Here is a 25,110-nt window from a genome sequence, read left to right as displayed (position 1 = left end):
CTTGCTGATATCAGCAGAGCATATCACCTTGTATTCAAAGCACGGGAGGGATTCATCCTCTGACAAAAAAGGTTCAATCTCACTTGCCAGTGCAATGCCATACGGAGATTTATTGCCAGCTACAGACACCAAATAACAACAGGAAAAAGCAAGTTTTTATCAATTTTGTAGTTATTCAGGACTGTTACAGGAAACCATTTATCTTTTCGGTAGTGCAAACAGTTATATTTAAATAGTGTGTTAAAATTAATGCCTTGTAGCTCTCAGAGCTGATCCATTCCATTCCACTTCCCTCTGTTCCCATATCCATATGCTAAGGGTGTTCTTCACCAGCCAATTCCCTCTAAATTCTAAACTCTTTATAATGAAGCATTGTCTCTAATTTTAATATCAAAGTTTTAAAATTTGAGGGGGGAAAAAAAGTATTACTAGGCCCATTTTACACAGAAAATTGGGAAAAGATTCCTCCAGTTGAGGAGAGAGGGGAGTTACACTGGCACTTTCAATTTAAGGTTTCTGGCACTCTCCCTGAAATCTGACCACCACTGCATGCCTCAGATTTGTCTGTGTGACATTACAGGTTAAATCAGCATTGTGCTTAAGGACTGCTCTGAGTTTTGGCCACCAAGATTACAGGACTGAAGCAGACAATCAAATGGTTATCACAGCCCCAGGATAAATGCCAGATATTTCTATAGATAGAAAATTCATGTTGACCAACAGAAATCCTCCAGTTTTCTTTCATTCACTCCTCTCCCTCTCAAAGGTTTCATGGATAAATTCATGCTAGAATTTATCCCTTCTCTTGCTGTAAAGCAGCATTGCAGTTTGTAACGAGTGCATGTCTGAAATGTGAAGTGAGTACCCAGATTTTTTCTCTTTCATGCCATCTATAACAGCTTTCTTGTTGTACTTTGATGGAGAAACTGAAAAAAAACATTATAAAAGGCACAATGTGCATAGGGGGTAATAAATCTGCTGGATGCAGATAGTCAATGGCTGCAAGTCATAATCTAAAGCTTTGCTCTTAGCCTCCTACCAGCTTTCATTATCAGTGAAAATTGCTATTAATGTAATACGATAGCATCATGGCCAAACAGCTCAGCACTCATACATTTCATGCAGCTGTCAGAAGATGATAGACACTTAGCTTCAAGGTAAAGCCAAAGTTTGAATGTTCCTGCTTTTTATCTCTGAAGCTTTGTTACTTTAGAAGATAATTATCTAATTTTGTGACCAATGATGTGTTCCCAACACATCAAATTTTAATACCCGTAGTATGTAGGGGTTTTTTTTTTATTATTTCTTTTGTAAGTTAGCAATTTTAGATAGCTTGACACAAAATCTTCAAAGTATATTGAATAGTCAAGTATTAAAATGGGACCTGGAGGAACAATAGGAACACTGCATGCTGGGGCCCTGACCAGAGTTTCCATAATGCATTCCAAACAGCATTTTCACTGAGCTGTTACCTAACAGGCTACAGATATTATGACTGCATAATTTTGAATCCTGCTTTTTGAAAACAAGTAAAATCCTTGTTTGTGTATAAAAGCACAAGGAAATCCCTTGACAGCTACTGTAGAAAAAAGTAAAAATAGACAATAAGACAAAACCTTCTGCCAGCTGACAGACTCTTTCTATACAACACTAAGTTGGCTTAAGATACTGGGGGGGATAAAGATAGTAAAAGAAATGGCTAATAAAGCAACTGGGAGCTAAATGGCTTGTCTTAGCCCTAGATTAGAAAATAAATTCCTGTGTTACCAGGACAAATTAAAAAGTCTTCTCCTATTCATGCAATCAGCTAAGTGGAAATTACTCTTGAGATTTCATAATTATCAGAACAGTTACATGTTCCTATTGTGAGTGGTAAAAAACCCACCTGAATATCAAACAGCAGAGAGCTCAGTTTAAGAGTCCATAAAGCAACTGAGAACTATTTTAAAACAATAGGTCAGAAAAAGTGTTGGGACCTGATGAAGCAAGAGAAGAATTCCATAGTGCTGTCCATGACGGGGACCTCAGGGGTGCTGCCACGACAAAGTGCTGTGCCTTTCCCTGCCTTCCAGGAGGTTATGAAGATGAGGAACCAGCAATGTTCAGGGAGGTAGAAGTGACACCCAGGAGCCAAATTGAAATGGAAGTTCCAGCTCAAGTAACTTCTTGTCCACACTAGAGACAAGCATTGGAACCAAAGAGGTTGTGGTTCTGCTGCCCTTGGAGGTTTTGAAGATCAAACTCAAAGACCCAAGAAACCTGCACTGATTTTAGCTTTGACCCCAGTTGGAACAGGAATCAGAGTTAACAGACCTTCTAAATCCTGTTCCAGAATTCATTATTCCATATGTCCAGAAACAATGAAAAACAGAGCTCCACAGTGGAGGACAGAAAGAATTTGTATAGAGGCAGTGATGAGCATTGGTTTCCAGAACCAGTTTTCTGGAGTCACTAGTACCAAACACAAGAGTCTCAATTCTTAGAGAGTATAGTTAGAATTTTTTAATTCAGCATCACTATATTCAGAACATTAAGCAAAAGAAATCTTCTCAACTTGCACATTGTAGAGGAATGGTATTGACAGGACACATAATCCACCACTGCACAAAATTCAGGGAAGCCTGTCACATCCACATTTTGAAAGCACCAAGGAAAACATCTTATGAGAAGATCTATTAGATGCTTTTCCACCCTTTCCTAAAAACTAAGAGGAATGCTTCAAGGAAATTACTGTCAGTCATACATATGAGAAATTAGTAATCAACAGTCCACAGGATCCATGCATGAATCCCTGGTATTCTGAATTAATTATACACACACGTTTCTCTCTTTATATCCCCAATCTCATGATGTAGATTTTAGGCCACCCTATCGTTTGGTTTGTTAATGGACCTGAGAACAATTTTTTCCTTCATCTTTTACTTCCTTAACTTTGGTGCTCTAAGATCTCAATCTAGAAGGATAAATAGAAATAACTACTCTAAGTGCCTCCTGTACTATAAAATTATTTATGCAAAACATTTGGCATCAGGCTCAGAAGAAAACATTTCTCTCTACAAAATATGCCCATTTAAAAACTGAAAGATTAAAATGAAAGATAAATAAGGTGGTTCAGAAAGAGACAGGGAGAGAAACAAAGACAACAATAAAGCGTGTCAATTTAAGAAAAGTAAAAGCAAAACACACAAGTAGGAGCAGATGCTTTGACAAAGAAAAAAAAATTATAAAATCTTAGAAGGTGTTATCACCTCAGAGAAATGCATTGGTTTAACTCTTTCCGGTTCTTTCAGGAATCTTGACAGACAGAAAACATGGTTAGAAGAAATCACCTCTCCAACTCTTTTGATGAAGAATCACTACAAGAACCTAGATGCTTTGAAGACCCCATCCAACCAACCTACCAGGCTCTACCTAAAGAAGCAAAACTTCAGTGCAGGTACTTCTTCAGGAAAATTCTTCTCAAGAATAACAACAGTGAAGAACAAGAATCAATTGTTGATAAAAAAGCACTAGAACCTGTGGCAGGTAAAAAAGGAATCAACCAGGAGTTCACATCATTTCCTTCTTTCTCACTGGGACATCCCAGAGCCTGACAAGCCCCACTGAGGTTGCCTTGTGGACTTCACAGTTACATTTAACACAAGAACACCCAGGAGCACCTTGAAAAGCTCACCCTGCTGATACCTTATCACGTGGTTGTCAGACCTGAAGCACAACAAGAGATTATATGAGCAGTCCACATCTTTTTCCAAAAAGTTTATTTTAGTATAGCTGGCATATTTATTCCTCTATAGTAAAATGATATTTTATTAAGATCATTTTTTTGTGTGCTTAAAAGGGGAGGGGAAAACCAGCAAGTTTTCATCCAGCCTGGCTACCTGTACAGCACTGACAAGTGTGTTTAGAAGCTGTTTCTGCACTGAAAAGAGAGGGACACCCCAGCTATGCCTTAAGGAGATATAGACACAAAGATTAATAGCACATAGATTCAGACATCAAAGAAGAAATACAATTACTGTAATTGATGATAGTCCAAAATAAAGGATGTAGCTCATCTTCCTAATATCAGGCAGTTCAACAAAGTCTACAGAATGGTCAGGAAGCTGGTCTGAGCAGCCAACCTGCAAGAGTTCCACACTATTCTAGGGTTTTCTCTCAGAAAACAAACCAAGTAAACAAATAAATTGATAGCAGCAAAAAATTAATTCTTGTGTTTAAAGACTGGTTCTTGTACATCTGCCATGGATGTGGAGAACAAATTTATATTGCCCTTTTTTGGTATGCTGTTGGAGAATCTGTTCATTCCTATGTGAAGGAGTGTCTTCAGCAATCACAATCCCCTCATGTCTTGTATCACTGTCTTTAACACCAGTGTACTGGTTATCATCCATTACATGGGTAACGTCACCTGGAGGTCCTGGGAGAGCTGAGGGCAGGATATTTTCAGTAATTATGTGTCTCTGAAATTAATCACTTCTGGAAAGGCTACCAAGACCCTTATCAACTTCTTTCCAACTATGATTTTAAAAGAAGTGGTTTTGCAAAGACTTCTTTTCTAAATACAAATCATGCAAGTATTTGATCACACACCCTAAGTACTACAGCTTTACACAAATTTATTTGGTGGATGCTAAACAGGATCATAAAGACATCCATGTAATTTTGCAAAAACACTATATGTAAAAAAAGCAAAATGGAATGCCACGAGAACTACAAATTAATTTAACTAATTCATTAAAACCTGTCAGTGAAGCTTCTGCAGAAACTAAAATACCATCTACCTTATCAATATATAATTTGTGTTGCAAAATGTGTTAAGACTTATTATCAGCAACAAAAACTGTCCCCTACAGAACAGTAATGACATTTGAAAGTGTGGAGTATTGATTAGCAGTTACTTAAGAGTGAATCACCACTACAATACAGCACCTACCCATGCTCTACATACCTTCACTGCCAAGATCCTTTGCATGGAGAGCAGCTCCTTTAACCTTGAAACGTAAGCATTTTCCAATACAGGATGTGAAAACAAACAACCATAAATGCATTAAGAGAGGGAATTACCATTCTCTTCCTTTCAAGATCTGATGTTTTCCAGCTGGATTGTCTGCTCAATAATTCCCATATTAAAAGACATTACTGAAAGTGTAATGCATGTATCATGAACTTACTAAAGCCATCTCATATTCCTCTTACATACTAACAATACAACTTTTTTACTTTCAATAACCCAAGAGGATTGCACTCAAACCCAGAAAGACACAGAACATACTGCAAAATAGAGAGTGCTGAAGGAAGCAAAACATGATTTCAGCATGGCTTCCCTTTCAGACCAAGTGAAATCTAAAACATGTTTGATGTTCAAGCTGATTTGACTACATTTTAAAAACATTACTAACACCAAAAAAATTATTACTCTTGCCATAACATTCAAACAGGAGAGGAGAGTAAAAATCACAGATCATTCAAGGTGCAGTTCTAACTTCATGGAAGAGAAAGAAAATTTTCCAATACATCCAGAAAAGACAGAACTTAATTGCAAAAAAAAAGAAGGCCAAGGGTTTGTTTTTTTGTTATGGAGAAAAAGAAGAAAGTATTCAAAGTTGGATAAGACTAATCCTTTCCTCTGCAGATCAACAGACTGCCTGAAAGTTAGCATGGAACCCACCAGGTTTTCCCACCAAATACATTAACAATGTTTGATTTTTTTATTCTTGACCAAAGTTAAAATATCTATCCAGAAGAATTTACATTTTTATGTCTGCAGATAACGTAAAATACTTCAGAGCACACTGAAATGTTCTGTACCTAGTTTGGCATGGAGAATAATCTTGTTGTTCATGTAGCCCAAAGATCTGTAGGAATTAAAGGGGATGGAGATTCAAGCTTTGCAAGTTCCAAAACATAATTTGCATTAATCAACACAATTACACTGGTGTACAATTCTCAGGTGTATATTCCTTTATTTTCTAAGGTTTGATTTTAAGTCAGTGCTAAGAGACACATTTTACATAAACCACACTTCAGGAGTCCAAATTATAATTAATTTACTCTGAATACAGTTTTTGATAAGCTCTACACCATTTACTTGCCTGGTGGGGTTTTGAATTTGGGCTTTGGGGTAGGTGTCAAGTTTGGTGGGTGGGGAGAAGGAGGTTGTTGCTTGTGGTTTGGATTTTGGGCTTTGGGGGTGGTGGTATTTTCTTCAATGGGGTTTTTTGTAATTTTTTTATTCACAGCCATATGCCTACAGATTTTATTGATCTTTTTCCCTATTTTTGATTTTAAAAATATATATTATTTTTGCCATCTTAGAATTGCTCAGCTGGCAAAAATTTAAATTGATATCCAAAAAGTCAGTAGATGCCTGTCCTTTAACCTGCAGGTCTCAGTCCTACTTGACCCTTCCTTCCAAGCAGCAGTGGCAGTGTCTCGAGCAAAGAAACAGGCTCCAAAAACCAAAACCAACACAAGGCTGAATAAAAGAAAGGCAATTAATGTCAAGATGATTGCACTAAACTTGCCTAAGAATCTAAGTCCCTATTATACAATTTAAACTAAAGATAGATGTACTGTATGAATCAGATCCACCAGCTGAATGCTAATTGATCTAAATCACCCCGTTATATTAATTTTGCACTGACATTTCCACACTAGCAAGAAACTACTAAGATACAGCACCCCACCTAGACAGGGAGATAAAATGCAATTCTGCATCTTCAAAAACAGGAATGCTCTCCTGACTGAAAAACCTGCTCTGAGAAAACAATGATTTGAGAACTCCCAGCACAAGGAAGGATTTGTCGACAGGAGAGGCAGATGCAGACTCCAGCCTGCTTCAGACCAAGGCAGGCAGTGCTTACATAACACTGAGGGCTCCAGCAGACAACTTACATAAGGAACATCTCAGGGAGCCTGAAACAAGCTTCTGGTCAGGAAAAAACCCTTGTGGAAAGATCAAGAAATGGAGAGTATTTTCACCGTTCCTACATTTGCAATAAATAATATTGACAATTCAGGAAGAAATGAAGAATTATCAAAGCTCAGAATATTTTTTAAAAAAGAGTCCCATCAAAAGGAATCTAAGAAAGCACAGACCACACTGCACTATCACACAAACACACACTGCACTGATTTAAGAGCTTTACTATTTAAGAGCATTCCCCAAAGCCTGTTTTCCAAAACTCTAATTGCAGCAGCTGAAGTGAATATGTTCCTGGCACCTAAGCCTTGATTTGCTTCCCATATTTGAAGCCTGGCTTTGCCAGTGGGCTACGCTCTCACATTCAGTACAGGACCCACAAAACTCAGAGTGTTTACAAAAGAAAAAAAAAAAACAAAAATGTCAGGATTCAAATAAGGCAGATGTCTTTTGACAGTCTAAGGAAAAACAACAATACCTGAGAGAGAATTAAAATTAATTCTCAGGCCCCAGTAGTATTTGCTAAGTAAGTGAAGAGTACAAACATCTCTACAGCACCAAGGAGTCTCTCCAAATCTATATGACAACTGTAAAGCCTCCAGAAACCAGACAAACTAGGAATAATACCATCCTGTTTGCTTCTGGATATTTTCTTTTGCACTTAGTGGTGTTCAATCTCTTTGAAAGCAAGGCATAGGACATTTTTTAAGCGCTAATATTTTTTAAACCCTCATCATAATTTCTGAAATTACTTACTGAACTTTTATTTTCCAACTAATTTGAAGCATCTATATATTTCCTCTAAAGTCAGTTTTGGGAAAAGTCATGTATCCCAGATACTTCTAGGAGGCATAAAAAAATACTTGGATAAGATTAACATAATGACATAAAATAATGAAACATTCAATTAAGATATGGGAAGCAGTGGATTTAAAAATATACTTTCAAAAAGCAGCCAAAATATTCTTATACATTTTTTACAAACTCAAGAGGACACCAGTGCTGGTCACATATTTAATGTTCACAGCAGAGCAAGACCTTAAGAATTGCAATAACTCCATCAATATTCACAACTGTAAACTGGCGAAAAATTTCTTTACTGAGTATCTCACACGAATTAATTTGCTCAATGAAATTTTAGTGTGGGTCAAATGACTCAATGTGCAAAACATTTGGGCAGCAGAGGCTGTCAATCACGCCTCGCCTGTGAGCGCATCCCTCTGAAAGCAGCACTCACTGTGTGTGCTGACAGAATGAATCAAGTAACCTTTACATTAATTTTTCATTTAGCAAGCCTGTATTAAGCTAAATGGCACTCCAAAGCAGTTGACAGTTGAGGAATCTATACTGTCCATATCCATAATCATACACACATTTTATATCTTCACTTGTTTAAGGATGCTTAATTCATTATCAGGAAAGGGGGAGCTCCTCTGGTAATATCAGAAGTCTCACTGCTTCTAAAAGTGGAATCTTGACTTTAAAATGACATGGATTCTGATCACCCAGAGCTCACAGTAAATACCAAACATATTCTTGATGCCTGGCTAGTGGGGAGGGAGGGGGTGGGAAAAAAGGCATTTGTATTTAGAGCCCTCCTGTGCTATCACCTCCTTAACTGTTGTGACAACCTCTGTCACCGACTTTGCATGTTGAAAATACTTGCAGACCTTGAAGTTTGGTATGTTTCTATTCACACAAGCTTACAGAAAAAAATATACTTTATAGCCATACAAAAAAGTACATGCTAAAGTCATCTGTCATCCAGGCTCATTTGCCACAATCAATGCCAGGATAGAGCAAGCTTAAATGGACAGAGACATTTTGAAATTCTAAATAAAAGAAAAACCAACAGACATCTTATAAAAATTACTGTAACCAGAAGGAAGAAAAAAAGCAAAAAACAGTACATGTGACAGAGGAATAAAAATGCTCTAAATACCTGCCAAACCTGGGTTTTTTTATTTTCTCTTTCATTAAATAAGGAAATAAAATATAAGCAAGAAAAAAAAACAAAATAGCTTTGAAAGAACACAAACTGTCCGCCTTTAAAATCAGGAGCACAGGCTGGTTAGTGAAACAGAAAGGATGCTGATGAAAAGGTAAAATGAATAGCTTCCAATTACCTACAATTATAACAACCAATAGGAACCAATCTTGCTACTTCAGAGGGAAAAAATGCATCACAGAAGGGATGACAGCAGCATCTACTATAAGGAAGAGAAGGAGGATTAAGGATTCCATAGTGACTCTCTGTGGGTTTTAGCATGATTGCCACACAGGGTACATTCCATATTCTCCTAGCAAACGCTGGGCTCAGGACTGGGCACCTTTCATCTCTAAAGCCATTTTTGCACAGAAATGGCTGCACATGGAAGAGCTCCAAAGTTAAATAAAGATACTTGTTTGTTGTGGCCCAATAAAAAAAAAAATCTTTTTAATACTACTTGATTACAAACTAATCAAAACTGAAAGCTCCATCTGCTTTATGAATTTAAGGTGTTCATAAAAAACAGTGACAACGTAAGACTACACAGACTTTGAAGAATGTGAGCTGGAAGGATGATAAATATTGAGTGACCAGATTTTCATAATAAAATGAAAGTTTACCCAACATACTGAAGTGAAGCCATTTAAAGGCCTTGAAAGGCAGTAAGAGACCGCAAATATTTTTGTTCTTAACAGCTCAGTATTTGCGCTTAGTGAAATTCATGTTTTACAGTCCTGGGTATACAAATCTGAAAAGGCAAGCTCCTAAAGAACTCATATGTCTTTAGTAATTACTAAAGCCAGTTGCTTTCATTTTAAAGGATAGCACAAGCTTTTTATTTCAGCTGCTGCACGTACTGTTATATAATTTCACACATATATAAGCCTTTCGAAATAAATGCTAAAAGCTCAAGGAATAATTTTCTTCTCAATCAGATAAAAAATAAAATTAGTGTTACTCAGAGCTAAAAATCATGTCTACAAAAATTCAGCAGAAATTTAATGTATGGGTTGAATGAGTGTTTTTGATCAGTGAATGTCTCAACATTTTCCCATTTACATATTGCATTTTGAGAATCACATGTTAAATGCCCCAAAATAGCAGTCTCAGTCTAACATATTCCTTAGTCTCTCATTTTTTTTGTAACTGTTGTAAAAATAAACCATCCACAATACAGAACTTTACTATAGGTTGCATATTTAAATTAAACAGAGTCCTTGATATATACCTAATACTCAAATCTGCTTTCTCATTACCCTCAGCCCCAATTATGTAGACTTATACCAATTTCTCAAGTTTTTGCTATACTTCACCACCTTATTACCCAGCTGTGCAGCTGAGCAAGAAGATAACCACATTCATTCCTCTTATCTGTAATGATGTAATACATCTCAGCACTGGGTTGAGATGATTGGGGGAATAATGGCATTGTAAAAACTGCAGAGATGACAAACAACAGTGCAGCCGCCTTCCCCTGATACAGTGCATTGTGTACATAGAGCCCAGGGTGAAAATCATACAATATGCACTAATTCTGCTCCTCGAATGAAGTTAGCATCTTTCATAGGAAACAGCTGTTTCTGCACAGAAACATCATCATCATCACAATGCAGCAACCAGACTAAACACCCGCAACCTGGGCTGAAGCCTAGGCTACGAGAAACAAGTGTTGGAGTTGACTTTCCAATGGAAAAAAAAAAAGTCATTCCAACAGAAAAATATCAGGTTAAGCAAGGACTCCACAGATAGTGCAGTGCAATGCAAAGAGTCATCAGGGACTAGTATGCAATACAAAAATAGATCTTGGACAAAAGCACACACAGCACTGCTTTCCTCTTCATTTAAAAAATTAAATCTGCCTCCATTTTCTCTGTTAAAACCTTCCTTATTACAACCAAAGAAATCCTTACCTTCTGCAGGAGCTGGGAACCTGAGTATTTGGCTGCAATAGATTTGATCTCTCCACCAAACGCTGAGGCCCAGAGCTTTACACTGTGAAGAAAAAAAAAAAGAGACAGGAAGAAATGTAATACACATGTCAGAGCTAGCAACAGAGACTGTAACAGCTTCAGCTGCACTCGGAAGGATCCGAGCAATTTTGCATTAGAGAGCTCACTAAGGAACCTAAGCACTGCAAAAGATCAGTGAAGCTGTACAAGTATAAGCACAAACTAGACCCTGTGCTGAGGTAAGGCCTCTGATATGAACCTACCAACCTGAACCATTAAAATTTAAGGAATTAACTTGTACAGAAACGTGCTTTGGCACAACATGACATATATCCATTGAAATGAAAATAGCAGATAAAATGGCAAAACAGTTCTGAATGATAAATGCCCACATGAGAAAGTGTTAACTGCATCAATTTCAGTACATGCAAGCACTTAAAACTCAGTGGCCACATACTCCACCAACACATGCTCCTACAATAAAATCAAAGTAGTGCCAAGCACCTTGGAGACAACCACTTTAAACACAGCTGACAGAGGAGCAAAGGTGCCCTGGAGCAGCCAAATATCTGCAATACAAAAACAGGAGAACTTGAGCAGCCAAGTTCTCATCCTTGAGCATGGTCCTGAGAGGAATAGCACGAAAGCACTTACACTGACAAGGGGATCTGCTGCTCCGATCCAACCACATCCACTAAGGCTGTGTTAAAAGCTGTCCAGAAGATAAAGGAAAAACCCCCAAAAGCCCGAAGAAGATTCAGGTTCTCTGGCATTGTGCCTCTCTGTGCCTGGAAAGGTTTGGGGAAATTCAAGTGAAGCTGAGTTCAGCAGCAGTGGGGGTTTGCTTCTAAAAGCTTCTTTTCCCCCACTCTTACCCCCTTCCACTAGAAGGGGACACCGGAACCCTGGAAAAGAAAAATTCACAGCTCCATCCTCATTCCTCCAAAGAGTGACCCTCTCTGTGTAATGGAAGGAGCGGACCAGAATCGAAGCTCTAATGACTTGAAAACTATTGTGTCCCTGGTAACAGCAAAGCGTTTTCCAGCACTACTGCAGCCACTTGCATGTAGTTCTTTACAACTCCGCAGTCAGCAGCGTGCTGAAGTTACTTCAGTGACCTACTGCTGCTCCAAAGTGCCCTTAGCAGCAAGAAAACAGACTATTGATTCCAGCTGGGGAGGCTGTCTTCTTGCAATTACTGCTCACTTTGCAAATGGAAAGCTGCCTAGAGTTCCCCTTTCCCTCGCCGATAACCTCCAGCCTTCATCCCGGATCGAGCCAGCCAGAGCACTGGTTCAGCGGAGCGGGAGCAGCAGCCTTTTAACGGGATAGCGCCGAGACAGAGAGGCAGGCACAGGAGGAGCTGGACCAGAGGGAGGGTACGGCAAAAGCAGAGAAAGTCTGGAGGAGCTGAAAGTGTAGTTGAGCCCTTCCAGGAAGGCGAGAAGAGAGCGCTGCACATTGCCGGGGGCTGAGCTTGGCAGGGCTCGGCAGGGCTGGCAGGGGCGGGGGCGTGGGGCCGCGCACACCCACCGGAGAGCGATTCAGGCAGGGCACGGCTGCATGACAAGCACCTGTCTGTCACACGGCCCGGAGAGGCGAAGGCTGCTCGGAGCTCAGCGCCGTGCGGTGCCCGGAGCATCCCGGCCGGAGGGAGCAGAGCGGCGGTCCCTGCCCGGGCAGCATCGCCCGGGAGCGGCAGCGGCGGCTTCCCGGAGCGAGCCCCGGCTCTCCGTCAGGCTCGCACATTGAATCGAGTCGTAGGGAGCACGTCCTTGTGCATAAAGGCGCGTTTGCTGCTTCCTCCCACGCCGGAGCACTGCAGCAAGTCACTCTCCGAGAGCTCTGGACCGGCAAAGGCTTATGAATGAAAAGAAATGCAGCATAAGTAAATCAATGCGGGCTGACTCCAGCTTATGAATAAATTATTAATTTGTGCTCATAGAAGAATCTTCTTGATATAGCAAATATAGGATTACAAGCTCTTCCACTGAGAGAGCAGCGTACGGAGCAGGAGGGATTGGTCCAGGTATTTTTGTTGTTGTTGCGTTTTAAAATATACCCTCCCTCCTTTTGCTTTTATTCTTCTCCCTCTGCTTTTTTCTCACCTTCTTCTCCTCTAAATGTGCAGACTTAAAATAGCAACTGAACTTTAATGTAAACAAGTATGGCAAGACCATGATCTGAGCATGGGCTGAGTCATCCTCGCATCCTACAATACAGCTCCAGTGTCCGCTCCGGAATTCTAGTTTCTTCCCTCTGTAGTTAGAATTAACACCTCAATATATTCACTCTGCCTTTGTACACTGTCCTTATCTTAACATTTTCTGTCTTGAAGCTCGAGATGTAGTACCTGTATTTCTTTCCACATTAGCATCTCTAAGAGCACTGAACAGTTTGCTTTAAATATCAAAACCTCTATTCAATATCTAGCTGACAAAAGCTTCCTGCTTTCTCAGGAGAAATTAGAAGTTTAAAGATAGAAAGACTAACAGGGGAACTGTGCAGAACAGAATAGCACAGCATCCTGCAAGTTTCACCACCCACCAGCCATCCCCACCACAAACAGTAAATAGATCACATTTCCCTCTGTACTAATACCTTTGTATGAAGGCAATAAAGAAAAAAATTCTTAAAAGGAATATTTATTTTGTGTATTACTGAACCATTTTGAAAGTCCTGTTATCTGTGCTGTTACTGTGGATTTCCTAAGCAGTGTTTAAAACGTGCTGCCATGTCACCAGGTGTTCAGCTTACCTACAGGCAGAAATGTAAAAATGCACATGGCTGACTAACAGTATATAATCAATTATGTGCTCCTTTGAACATATTACATAAACATTAGTATCTTTCCAAAACCAGGAAGGAAGCAGAAATGGGTGAATGTCTGTTGTGTTGTTTACTTCTTTTTACATGCTGAACACTGTCAGGCAGTAAATACATAAGCTCATTTTGTGAGATTCAAACAGTTCTTATGTTAACAAAGATCCTTACCTGCTTCAAGCCAACACAGTGCCCTTATGGCAAGTAACAGTTACCTTCATTTCTGAAAGCATTACTGGAAGATTTTTGAAAGCACATAAAATGCCTGGGTATAAGAGGCCAGAACATTTTAACATAGATTTAACCCATCACTAATTATTGGCAAGAAAAGATGATAAAGTCATTCATCAAACCTTGAATTTGTTTCCATTTATAATTTACATTCAATACTATATCAGACTTACAGTTTATGCATCTGCTGTGTGCAAAACTGGACACTCACATTTGTTTCATACAAAAATTGCATTTGTACTATTGCTAGTCTAAGAAACTAAATTCTCTTGGAAAAGAATTTTTTGCTTGAAAGAGCAATCTTAGTTTGTGTTAACAAGCACTTGTGTACACTACACTCAGAGTGCCTTCACACCTTTCATTAGTGCACACCGGCTTTGTCCGTGCAGGAAATCAGCTCCTCCTGACCACTCAGTGAATGGAAAGCAAACCTGAACCAGAACACCCACAAAGCACCACAGGTGACACCACAACCTGTCTGCAGCTGTGTCCTGGCCTGACCACTGCTGACTCTTCCTGCTATGCAGATCACTGCAGTCGTGACACCGGATTCCAAATTCACGTCAGCATTTCTCCCATGTTGCTCCCATCAGGATGCAGAAATTTTCCTTAAGTGGGTTTGCATAATGAAGGACCAAGGAAAACACAGGAAAAAGAAGTGCTAAGTTCTGCTGGAGAGTTTCAGTCCTTTTTAGTGAGGATGGAGCAATGTGTTTCATTATTTGCTCCAGCCTTCTAATGTCCTGGAGCAAAGGCAGCAGAAAGCCAAGTTTCAAAGCATAATAATGAATTTATCTTTTGTAAGTCATGTGGCATTTCTATCATGTCCTTATGCTGTTATAAACAACTGCTGAATCTGGAATAATTTCTGGTCCCACTAGAAAAGTGTATGCACAGATAACTGACCACAGAAGGAAAGCATTTATGCACATAGCAAACACACACTCAGAAACCAAAGTGCATCTCAGCAAAAAGTGCAGGTAAGTTCCTTACATGCCACTGGTCTCTGAAGCAGAGCTCCCCACACAAGTGTACTAAGTTGCACCTCGCTGCTCCTGGCCTCTCATTTTTAAGGGATAAAAAATGGCAAGTAATTTTCTGCTGTGTCCTTGATGATCAAGCACAATGGTTCATTTTGGTATCTCACAGAAAATGAAAGAAGCTGTTTTCCCTATGAAAGCAGAAATAAAACTTGGATATGTGACTCAAATGTTGTAATGGAAAGTCACAGACAGGGGCAGAGAAACTTGATGAATCCCCAAAGGTTTTTCAGAGGATCACATTCAAGAAAATTACCGAGGGATTGGAGGAAAAACAAAAGACAATCAAACCAACCCACAAATAAACAATCAAAACATCCAGGTCAAGGGGTAATGCGAGATATAACTCAAAGGCTGAAGCAGAAACTACAGACTAAGGCAAAGCCCCAAAAATGAATACACACAATAACTACCTGATGAATTAATCCCATTGTTTTCTTCCACCTCCAGGTACATCCACACTTCTGAAAGGGTGCAGAAACAGGGTCACAACTGCATCATCAGCACGTACTTTGAGGTCTCTGATTAGACACGTATCAAACCCTAATAAAAGTCAATCAAGAGCCATAGAGAGAAGAGAACATATGGTGCAGGGGAGAAGGGTAGGAGGAAATGATATAATTAACACAAATGTTTATTGTGTTTTTTTCCCCCGAAGTTTATCTACAATGAGTTCTAAACAAAAGTAATAAATGCAGAAGCCTAAAGTACTAAAAGCCTTGCTGAAGATGTAAGACACCTCCACTGGAAATTAATATTTTAAAAAGAATACAAGAAAGGAAATAAGTCAGTTTATCTTTATTCCACATATATTAGAAGATTCAGATGCTGCAAAAATAGAAAAGCTGTAACTGCTCTGCATGACATGGTATTAATACTTGCTTTGTACTACATTCCTCTGCACTTCTAATACTAAGATTATGATCCTCAGATGTGTTCTCCAAAGCAATACTTTTTATTTAACAGACTAAATTGTCCATTCTTAGTCTTGTTTGAAATATTTCAAAAAATCTCCCTTAAATAAAAGCAGTGGGAGAATAAAAAGGGAAAAAGTGAAAGGATATAGAGTCACCTCATACAATAAACAATTTATTATAATATCATGGTGAAAATCCTTCCAGCCTTTAACAACTCTATGAAACTTTCCCTTACTTCTGTGTAAGCATATTGTTACACACACACTTACCCATGGAAAACAGAAGCAGGAGGAGTAGGGGGATAACAAAAGTTATCTCAGCCTTGCAAAGCTTGAGACTGTCAGATGAAAGGCAAAATCCAAAGGTTCTGAATTTATTATCTGGAAACAAGGCAGTGGTGGAAGCACTCGTGGTGCAGTGTTTGCCTGCTGTGAGAACACAGGCTGGCTTGTTTCAAGTGATCCCTACATCTCAGGAAGAGCAGGAGGCTGCACAGGAATCCTGTTCTGGAGAGGCTGAACCTGTGTTCCTAGAATTTTATGGAGGTCTCAGGTGTATAAATCTAAGTGTTGCACTGGTGTGGGAATGCCAAGTTATTGACCAGTTCCAACCCACTTACAGCAAAGACTGAGGTCGAGTAGCATTACTCACTGGCTTAAATGAGCACAACTTCACATAATGGGCATGAGCTCGTGTTTTGGGCAAACAAAAATCCTGCAGAAATCCTGAACCACATCAGCATTTCTTATATGCAACTCTATAATACTATCATTTTGTTTCTGCATATTGTTCAGGTCAAATCAAGCACTAGTGTTTCATCCATGAGAGCATGAAGAGCATGCACAACCAATTTTTACATATAATCATTTACACAACTAGAAATACAAATCTCTAAAGATTTTCAAAAATACTGATATGCAATCCTAATTAGCATGTTGGTAGTACAGCATTTTAGGTTACTGTCACCTTATCTTTAGCACACTTCAACACCCAATAAAGCTCACAGTTTGCCATAACCCCCCAAGGAATGTGTGGTTAATTTTGCTTCCACAAAGCCTCAGATCAGCTGGCTTTTGAATCTCCACAAGGAGTTAAAATGCAAAAGAGCAAAGCATTATCAATCCCAGCCTATGAGAGCTCACACTGCATGGCAAGCTAGAATGCTTTAAGCTAATTATGTTTATAGCTACCCAAATCCAATTTCAGCAGTCCACTGTAGCTCTAGTCTGTTACTGCCATTTTACATAAGCTTCATTTATTTTGAATTTTCAACTATTAAGACAAAGTCTGCCTTTGGTTTCTTTCAAGTGTTTCACGCTGGGAAATGAACTCTTCTCTAAGCAAATAAACTATCTTTTTACTCCCAAAGCTGGTGCTAGGTTGTAAATGCTAATGCTTTCAATGAATTCAAAATACCTGCAAACTGAAGATAGCACTTAAAAATGAGAAACTGTAATTAAGAGCTCTGATATCATGGATAGAATGCTATGGAAACGAACCTATCTAGCATTCTTTCTCTGACAATTAAAAAAAAAAAGAAAGACTAGAGGTCACAGCATATTTAAGAGTGAGTCTATTACTGTCTATGCTCTAGAATGAACCCCTGCTCGTGTCTATAATGGCCTCTGAATGTTCCCCCCCACAACCTTACAGATTCCTCAGAGCCACTTGAAGGGACCCTTGTTGCAGGTTCAAGGGTTAGGAAAAGCATTGCCTTTGCTCCAGACCTTGGCAGGGTTGGTGACACAAACACTGGGTGCCAAAAATGATGTGTTTGAGGGGGGAGGGAGGAGCAACAGCCCTGAGCAGCCACTGTCAAAGGGGCACCTTCTGCAGCAGGAGATGAAGTGACATCTGTGGAGCCACTGTCATCAGGGAGGTCAAGGTTCCAACCACTCAGCTGAAAGCAACCAGCCAACTTTAGGTTGGCATGCAATTATTTTCAAAATAACATTCATATTTCCAAGTGGAAAACATAACATGGCTTTTAATCCAAGAAACAGGGCCATGTCAAGTAATTACACAGAGCCATAAGGTACTTCAGAGGCCCATAATTCTGTCACTCTCCAATTAATTCCTACATCACAAGTATGAATTTTGTGGTGGGAATGTGACTTTTTTGAAGTCTTGACTAAACTGCCAGCTTCTTGATCTGATATTCAACACAGTTCTGCTTCTGGAGTACAGAAAATGGAATCTGTATAATTCCATGGCAGCAGTTGCTACCTGTGATCCACCTCTGCTCTATCACTTTGTTGAGCCTTTTTCATTTATTGTGAACATTGACTTATCCTGAAAATCAAAGTTATCTGAAAAGGAAAGTTATCTCAAATTGAAAATAGTATGTATTAAAAAGAAACACACTGTGGTAATGAATTCCATTAAATTGTTGCATAAGGAAAAATAATGTATATCAACAGAATAAAGTGTCCTGTGAAGTTATTAGCTTACAGATCTGATCTCAATTGCAGATAAAGGCCACCAGGAACTACCAAAAGAAAAGGTATTTCAACAAGGTCTAAAATAATACTGGGGAGCACTAAGCAAATTTCAAACTTTCCAGAGTTTGAAATGGATTTAACTTCAAGAAGAGTGTAAGCAAGTCATTATTTGTCTTAAGGTCACAATAGCAAGCTGATAAAACCTATTTAAGAGTTGCTGGTTTATGCAAATCAAGTTTCATTTCTTAAGGGGTTACTGTCACCTTGGGTAAGAATCAAATTTAGGATTGCATTTTATCCCACCAGTGCAAGTGCTTTCTTGTTCTGGTGAGCATTAATTGATGGCATCTGAATGTTGTAGACAGATGAAAACACCTATTACTAGGGCACTTCCATAATATTGTAAAGTGGAAAAGTGGACCTGGGCATAATGAATGACTCCAACATCACACAAAATACCCCATCACAAGAAAAAACCACCCAAATAACTAGATAGTTTCTTATTCTGGGGTTTCAGATTCTGGCTTGTGTATAATGCTCAAATTCTACTTTAAAAATATAACTTGGCATTACATATCATGGAAAGTTCACACCTGCAGAAGAATAGCAGATTTATAGGTTTGTAGGTTTTTAAAATATATTAAACCATGATTATGCTTAAAAGATGCAAAGCAAAAGTAAAATTGATACCCATAAATATACTAATAAGTGTTAGGTAAAATATTTGCCAGAGCATGCATTTCTATTTTACAGGCTGTTAATCCATCATAGTGTTACTAACATTGCAACAGACACACTCAGACTGCTGTGCTTATTACTTTTTAATGCATCACTCCATTTTAAACATTAATACTAACAAGTTCAGGCTATAATATGATCATCCTTCCTATCCATAAAAAGAAAAGGAAAAAAAATACCATCCAAATGCCAGTTTATACTAAAATTTTACTTATAAGCACACAATACTGGATAGATTTCAGAAAAAATTCAGAAAAAAGGAAATTTCTGAGTCAAACTTATTATCACATTTTCCCCACCCCAATATTTTGTGGTTTTGAAGGCTGGAGTTTGGCAGGGAGGGGGGTTTGGTTTGGTTCAGGGTTTTTTTATGCTGTGAAAACACTTTTGGTAATCTTCAATTGGGACCAATAAAGTAGATTTAGATAATGGATTCAATGCAGTGTTGAGCAAAGGCCAGTGACAACACCAAAGGGGACACAGTGGTGACAACACCAGTGACAATCCAAAGGGGATGTTTTATTACAGGTACCATTCATCAGGGACCTCAAAAATAAGAATAAAAAGGTTGTGCAGTTCTCAGCTGTTACTAGAAATAACTGTATCCATTTCAACAGTGGATGGACTTCTTAGCTTTCCTCAAAGTTGGGTTTTTTTTGTTTTTTTTTTTTTTTAATTAGCTGAGGGCTGCCAAGATAAAAAGCAAATAGGCTATCTTGGCAATGTTTACAAAAAGACAGACAAGAAGGACACAGGAAAGGCATCAGACCCCACGAGCTCCTCCTGAGCATTGTACAACCTGATAGATACTTTAGTACCTGTGAACTAACACTCCCTATTTTTCCTCCAATTCATTTATCCCCCAACATTTTGTTTTCCACTGCTGTGTGTTTCTATTTTCAGTTCTCACCTTCATCTATTTCAAGTCCCACTTTTCCCAACCACAGAAAGGTACCACCCATTTTCTCACAAAAACACATCCAATTCCCTAAACAGTTTTCCAGCTACTTGGATCCCTAAATTCCATGCTTCCATCCTCCTTTACAAATGTAGTGAAGGCTATTTCATCCTAGATACCTTTCTGGTTCCTACAGGCTCCTGGAGAGGACACAGCCATGTAAATCACAGCCTATGCTCAGTTCTCTCTCAAATTACCATAAACCTGACCTGCAGAAGCTGCTGAGTCTCAGAACAGGAGGTGCCAGAACTCCAAGGAAAGCTTTCTGTGCTCCTGTGACACTTGCCTCCTAATCAGGGGCTACAGCCACAAGCCCCTGAGGGTACCAGTGCCATCCACCACCATGAGCCCCCTGACCCCCTCCCCAGTGCACTGCTGATTCCCTGGGGTGTCACTTCTCCCCAGGGAATCTCCACCTGAGAGGTCACCTACTCACGCTGCACAAAATCCTCCTCCCAAGCTGCTGTTCTAGGAAGATCCTTACTTTGCTTCAAGCTTTAAAATCTAAAGGCAGACCTTTTTTTAGTTGTGAAAGGAAAGACCTTTTTTTAGTTATGAAAATGATGTTTTTGTTATCAGGGAAAACTGCAGCAGTTCAATGGCACTTCTTTCTAACAGCTTTGTCCTAGTAGTCAGTAGTCTGGTAGGTTTGCTGAACCAAACTAATTACTCCCAGGCAAAGCAAGACAGTCATAACACACAGCTGAGAAACTGCAGAGCTCTGAAGAGGTAAGCTCTCCCAAATCAGGTAAATAAAAGCTTCAGTTTCCCAAGACAACATTTAGGTACTCTGGATGCAATCAGTAGGTGCCCAGTCTTTAACCTAGAGATGCACAGAGTCAATCCAGTCCTTGAGCCAAGCTGAGCTCTTTCACAGCACCCTGGGTAACATCTGATCCCACAGCCTGCTGGCAGCGAGAGGCAGATCTGACAGCAGCCCACACTTCAAGGAGCACTTTTTAGAGCAGCAGTTACATGGTTCTTGAAGCAGTAAGACCAGGAAACTGCAGTAGTTGAAGACAACACATGTCATCTTTCTGGGCATCTTGCCTTGCTGTACCACCCAGAGAGCCGGTGTTATACATTCTGAAGGATTGTAGATGAAGTGACTCGGGATTTATTTTAAAAAATTGAGTGCCCTAATTGCCCTGGCCCAATATGCACCCCCAGCATCCTGCCACCCCATCCTGAGACTGAAATATAGTAGAGCACAGGCTGTTCAAGCATACAAATTGCCAACGGGGAAAAGTAATAATCTCAAAGCTTGCATCATTTCACAGTCGAGTTGTTTGAAGACAGGCTAGCCATTACATAGAGCAGCTGTGTTATCTGGCTTTTCCTTTCATTCATTTACAGACTTGAGCTGCTTTTCTAAGTACATTGAAACTATTTCCCTTATTAACAGTTTTGTTCAGCATGCAGGGATCTCAGCTACATCAAAAACACACAAAGGCTTCCGTTCTGTAGGCGTCGATATTTTAGGGACACTGTTAGATTGGAAACCTGTCAGGGCCCTCCAGACATGTCACAGTATTGGCTGGAATTCACCAGGACACAACAAAGATCTGTCTTCACAAACTTGGGCAACCTTTTTTTCCACAGAGCTGACTGACACAGCTGCATCTTGGTGTTATCAGTCAATGTAAGGACCAAAGACTCTCTCCTCTATTTGAAAAACAGATTAACCCAACAGAAATAAAATATAAGATTTTCACACATTCAGTTATTATTGCCCAGAAACAAAGGCCATTCCACATTATTCCAGTTTTTCACACTGGAATGCTCTTCTATTATTATATTCAAATATTTGTTATTATCTCTGTACCAGCACTAACATACACAAATACAGGGAGAGAAATACTTAAAATAATCCCTATAAATTTAGGATTTACCAAGAGTTTTCCTACGTTTCAGATATTTTTCCAATACTACCACAAGCAGTGGAACATCTAGACCTCAATTCTCCCCTTCTCCATCACATCTTAACTCTCCCCTATGCATCCCTTTATTTAGGGGTGTATGTTTCTTTCCTTTTAAATTCCACCCTTGTTACCCTTCCATGAAATAGATGCTTAATAAATAGTAAAATAGCAATACCTTTATCACACCAAGCAGCCTTTCACCTTCCAGTAGTAGGTAGTAAGATATTTGTATAGTCAGGATTGTTCTCTCCAATTCAAGTTAAACTAAGTTATAAAAAAATGATCTAAATTGCAGGTTTAGAAGCCTCCCTCCTAATGGACACTGTTACATTGTTTTAAAAAACAGCTATGTGCAAAATCCATTACTACTCCATAAAAGTCTCATAGAGAGGAATTTACATAATGAACTGCAATTACTCACATTATATTTATCTAGTGAAGAATGAACCCATTGTGTGCAGTGGAACGTGCCTGCTCTGCACCAGCACACACACAGAGGAAGTTACCTGGTGAAATGACACATCAGTCAGGGGTTAACACCAAGCCTGCACCCCTGTAAGGCCATTTCCAGTTCATTAAAAGGAAACCAGCTGCAGAATCTGCCATTGTGCCAGCCTGTCAAGGCTCAGCAAGAGGTTAGGAAGGGATGTGCAGAGAGCTTGAGAGCTGTTTGTTATGGGCAGGGAGCCCTTTGTGCTGAGAGTGCTGTGACAATGATCATCACAAGGTTTACAGCTTCTGCACACACTAAATCTGCCTTCACTGAGCAGAGCCCTCAGCTCCTGGCTAATAGGTATTATGTGATATAAATAACACCACAGAACTGCAATGTACCAACACGGCCACTGAAGTTCTGCAGTCACAGAATGGTCAGGCTAGAAAGGACCACAGTGGTTCAACCTCCCTGCTCAAGCAGGGTTATCCTAGAGCACAAAGTCCTGAAGCTGCATCCTGCCAGAAGGAATTCTTGTCTTTGCTGACACCACAAACCTGCATATGTATTTTAAAATTTAATGAAAACTTGACAGACGAAAAGTCTGCTCTACTTACTGAGTTCAGAGTTCACAGGCTAAGTAAGGCTGGATGAGCCTTCTCTTGGTAAGCATGCAACACTCAAAAATGCCTACAAAAACAGCCCTGGACCCTGATTTCTGGATTAGAAGGAATTTGATTGATTTTTGCACAGATCTGAACATTGTCAGTTTCAGGTATGCACATTTTTACTGCATCTTGGACTTCCAATGGCACTTTCATACATAAAGTATCATTCACTGGGGAGCACTTGCAGATCAGATATAGTTTCCTCTGGACCACACTTTTGAGCCTTTCTCCTCCAAAAATATTTGGAAAATGCATAACCCCCTCATTTGACTTGTCAGAATGGGACTGTGCTTAAGTGCTCCAACATAACAGTAAGCAGCTCCTGTTAAAGAAAAACCCAGCTATGTTTGGACCTTTTGTAATATTTCTTAATTCAACTCTTCAATACTAGCCAAGTCCATCATTTAGGACTATTTTCCTTTCTGATGGTGTTTTAAATGACATGATCTTTCCATGGTAGCTGTGTCAGTGCAGCAGGTCTCCACAACATACAAAGACTCCTGCTGTGCTGAAGCAAGAGTCTCTCTCCTTCCATTTCCATTAACAACTGCATTCAGCTGCTGCTGCAGCATTTCACAGCCCACTTCAGAGGCACGTGGGGAGGAGGAGAGGATAAGAGGCAGATAGACAAGCACCTGTTTCAGCCCAAAGCAAAGTGCAGTTCAAGCAGCTGCAAGCAGGAACTTTTAAACTCAGAAACCTTCTCTGTTGGTTCTATGCACACATGCATCATCCAAAATTAAAATAGAAAACCATTACTGCAGCAGCAATTTCAAAGAATTAAAACACATCAGAATCAGATTCTCAAATCCCCTGCACACACAAGATAAACAGCTTCAACTCATCAGTCTTCTCTGCCTTTCATTAGATGATTCTTTTTCACAGATCAAGAGAGGCTTTAAAACTTAACTCACGAATATGTGCTTGTCTACCAAAATAAAAGTTTATTTTTGTTCTTAATACCTTCAGTTAAAATCTGTTTTTCTAAAAAAATACTTAAAGTAAATTACAATTGTGCATAAGAAAAGAAAAATTAAACTCAGGACACATTTTTTGTCAGTGACATTTTTCACTTTCACAAGTACATAAAGAATAATATGAGCAATTTTAACATCTCTGCTGAATAAAAAATCATATTTCTGCATAGGAAGGCCCATCTATGTGAGAGACAATTGCATTTGCTGAGGAGGTTTGTACAATGCCAGTTAGAAGTCCTGACTCAGTTTTTTACTTTAAAACACAAAAAAGTATTTCTGAGATAATGCATAAGAAAAGTCAGGAGTCCAAATATTTTTCTTAGTGCAAATTCATGAAAAAACTAAGACAGAACAAGAACAGTGAAGAATAATCAAAAGTAATTATATTCTACAGGAACAGAATTTTGTCACAGCCATGGGAGATGAGAGCCAGGATCCCAAACCAACAAATGGACTGTCCCACAGGGCTGGAGCAGAGTGCATGAGAGGAGGCAAAGAAACCTGCCCCAACATTCACAAGAGAACACAAAGAGAGAGACTTCCATTCTTTTCTTATGAGTAGAGAGAAATTTGGGGTGTTTGCAATTCCAAGTAAAAACACACAGTGAAAAAAAGGTATATAAACATTAAACCCTCATTTATTTTGATGACAACTATTTGAATCAGATGAGCTAAAGAAATGGATCCTATGAGAGGAAAAACAGAGCACACAATTAAGACTGACCAGGGAAAAAATAATCATAAACAGTAATTAAATATTTTTAAAATCCCACTAAAGCCAAGAAGCAGACCTTGTTTCAGCCACTGTGTCCATAATTATAAAGGTGAAGGATATGATTGTGGCTGAGACAAGCAGATGCTAAACATATAGAGCTGTCTGTCAAAGGAGATGCTACTGCACAAATAAATTATTGGTGCTAATAACTCAGCTTTTTTTTCTTTTGTTTTTCCCTAAAGTGGTATTAGTTCTATTTCACAGTTTAAGCTCATGCCTGACACATTCTTGTCTATGACAATTCTCCCTCCCCAGCTCCCAAATCATGCCCTTAGTGGAGGGAAATGTGAAAAGCAGGTTCACAGTAACTTCAACTTTCAGTGTTG

The 25,110-nt window shown here is 39.2% G+C and overlaps 1 protein-coding gene across 10 annotated transcripts in view; it reads right to left on the bottom strand.

The window, feature by feature from the left end:
* CACNA2D3 (calcium voltage-gated channel auxiliary subunit alpha2delta 3) overlaps positions 1–25,110 on the bottom strand; it is a 414,102-nt gene that overhangs the window by 373,661 nt on the left and 15,331 nt on the right. For 4 of the 10 annotated variants that reach the window (XM_059856392.1, XM_059856393.1, XM_059856397.1 and 1 more), the window contains exons 1-2: positions 11,516–12,315; positions 10,823–10,904 (exon numbers count right to left, since the gene is read on the bottom strand). In XM_059856392.1, coding sequence (XP_059712375.1) covers positions 10,823–10,904; positions 11,516–11,634 — 201 coding nt within the window. In that variant the 5' untranslated portion in view covers positions 11,635–12,315. Of the gene's footprint in view, positions 1–10,822; positions 10,905–11,515; positions 12,318–12,394; positions 12,722–15,368; positions 15,420–25,110 lie in introns of those variants that run through there. The other 6 variants (XR_009487851.1, XR_009487850.1, XM_059856396.1 and 3 more) reach the window with 5 other exon arrangements.

This window comes from Haemorhous mexicanus, chromosome 11, assembly GCF_027477595.1.
Source record: "Haemorhous mexicanus isolate bHaeMex1 chromosome 11, bHaeMex1.pri, whole genome shotgun sequence".
Classification (NCBI taxonomy): domain Eukaryota; kingdom Metazoa; phylum Chordata; class Aves; order Passeriformes; family Fringillidae; genus Haemorhous; species Haemorhous mexicanus.
The sequence above is the reverse complement of the archived record's forward strand: the minus strand, read 5'-3'. Positions and strand labels throughout refer to the sequence as shown.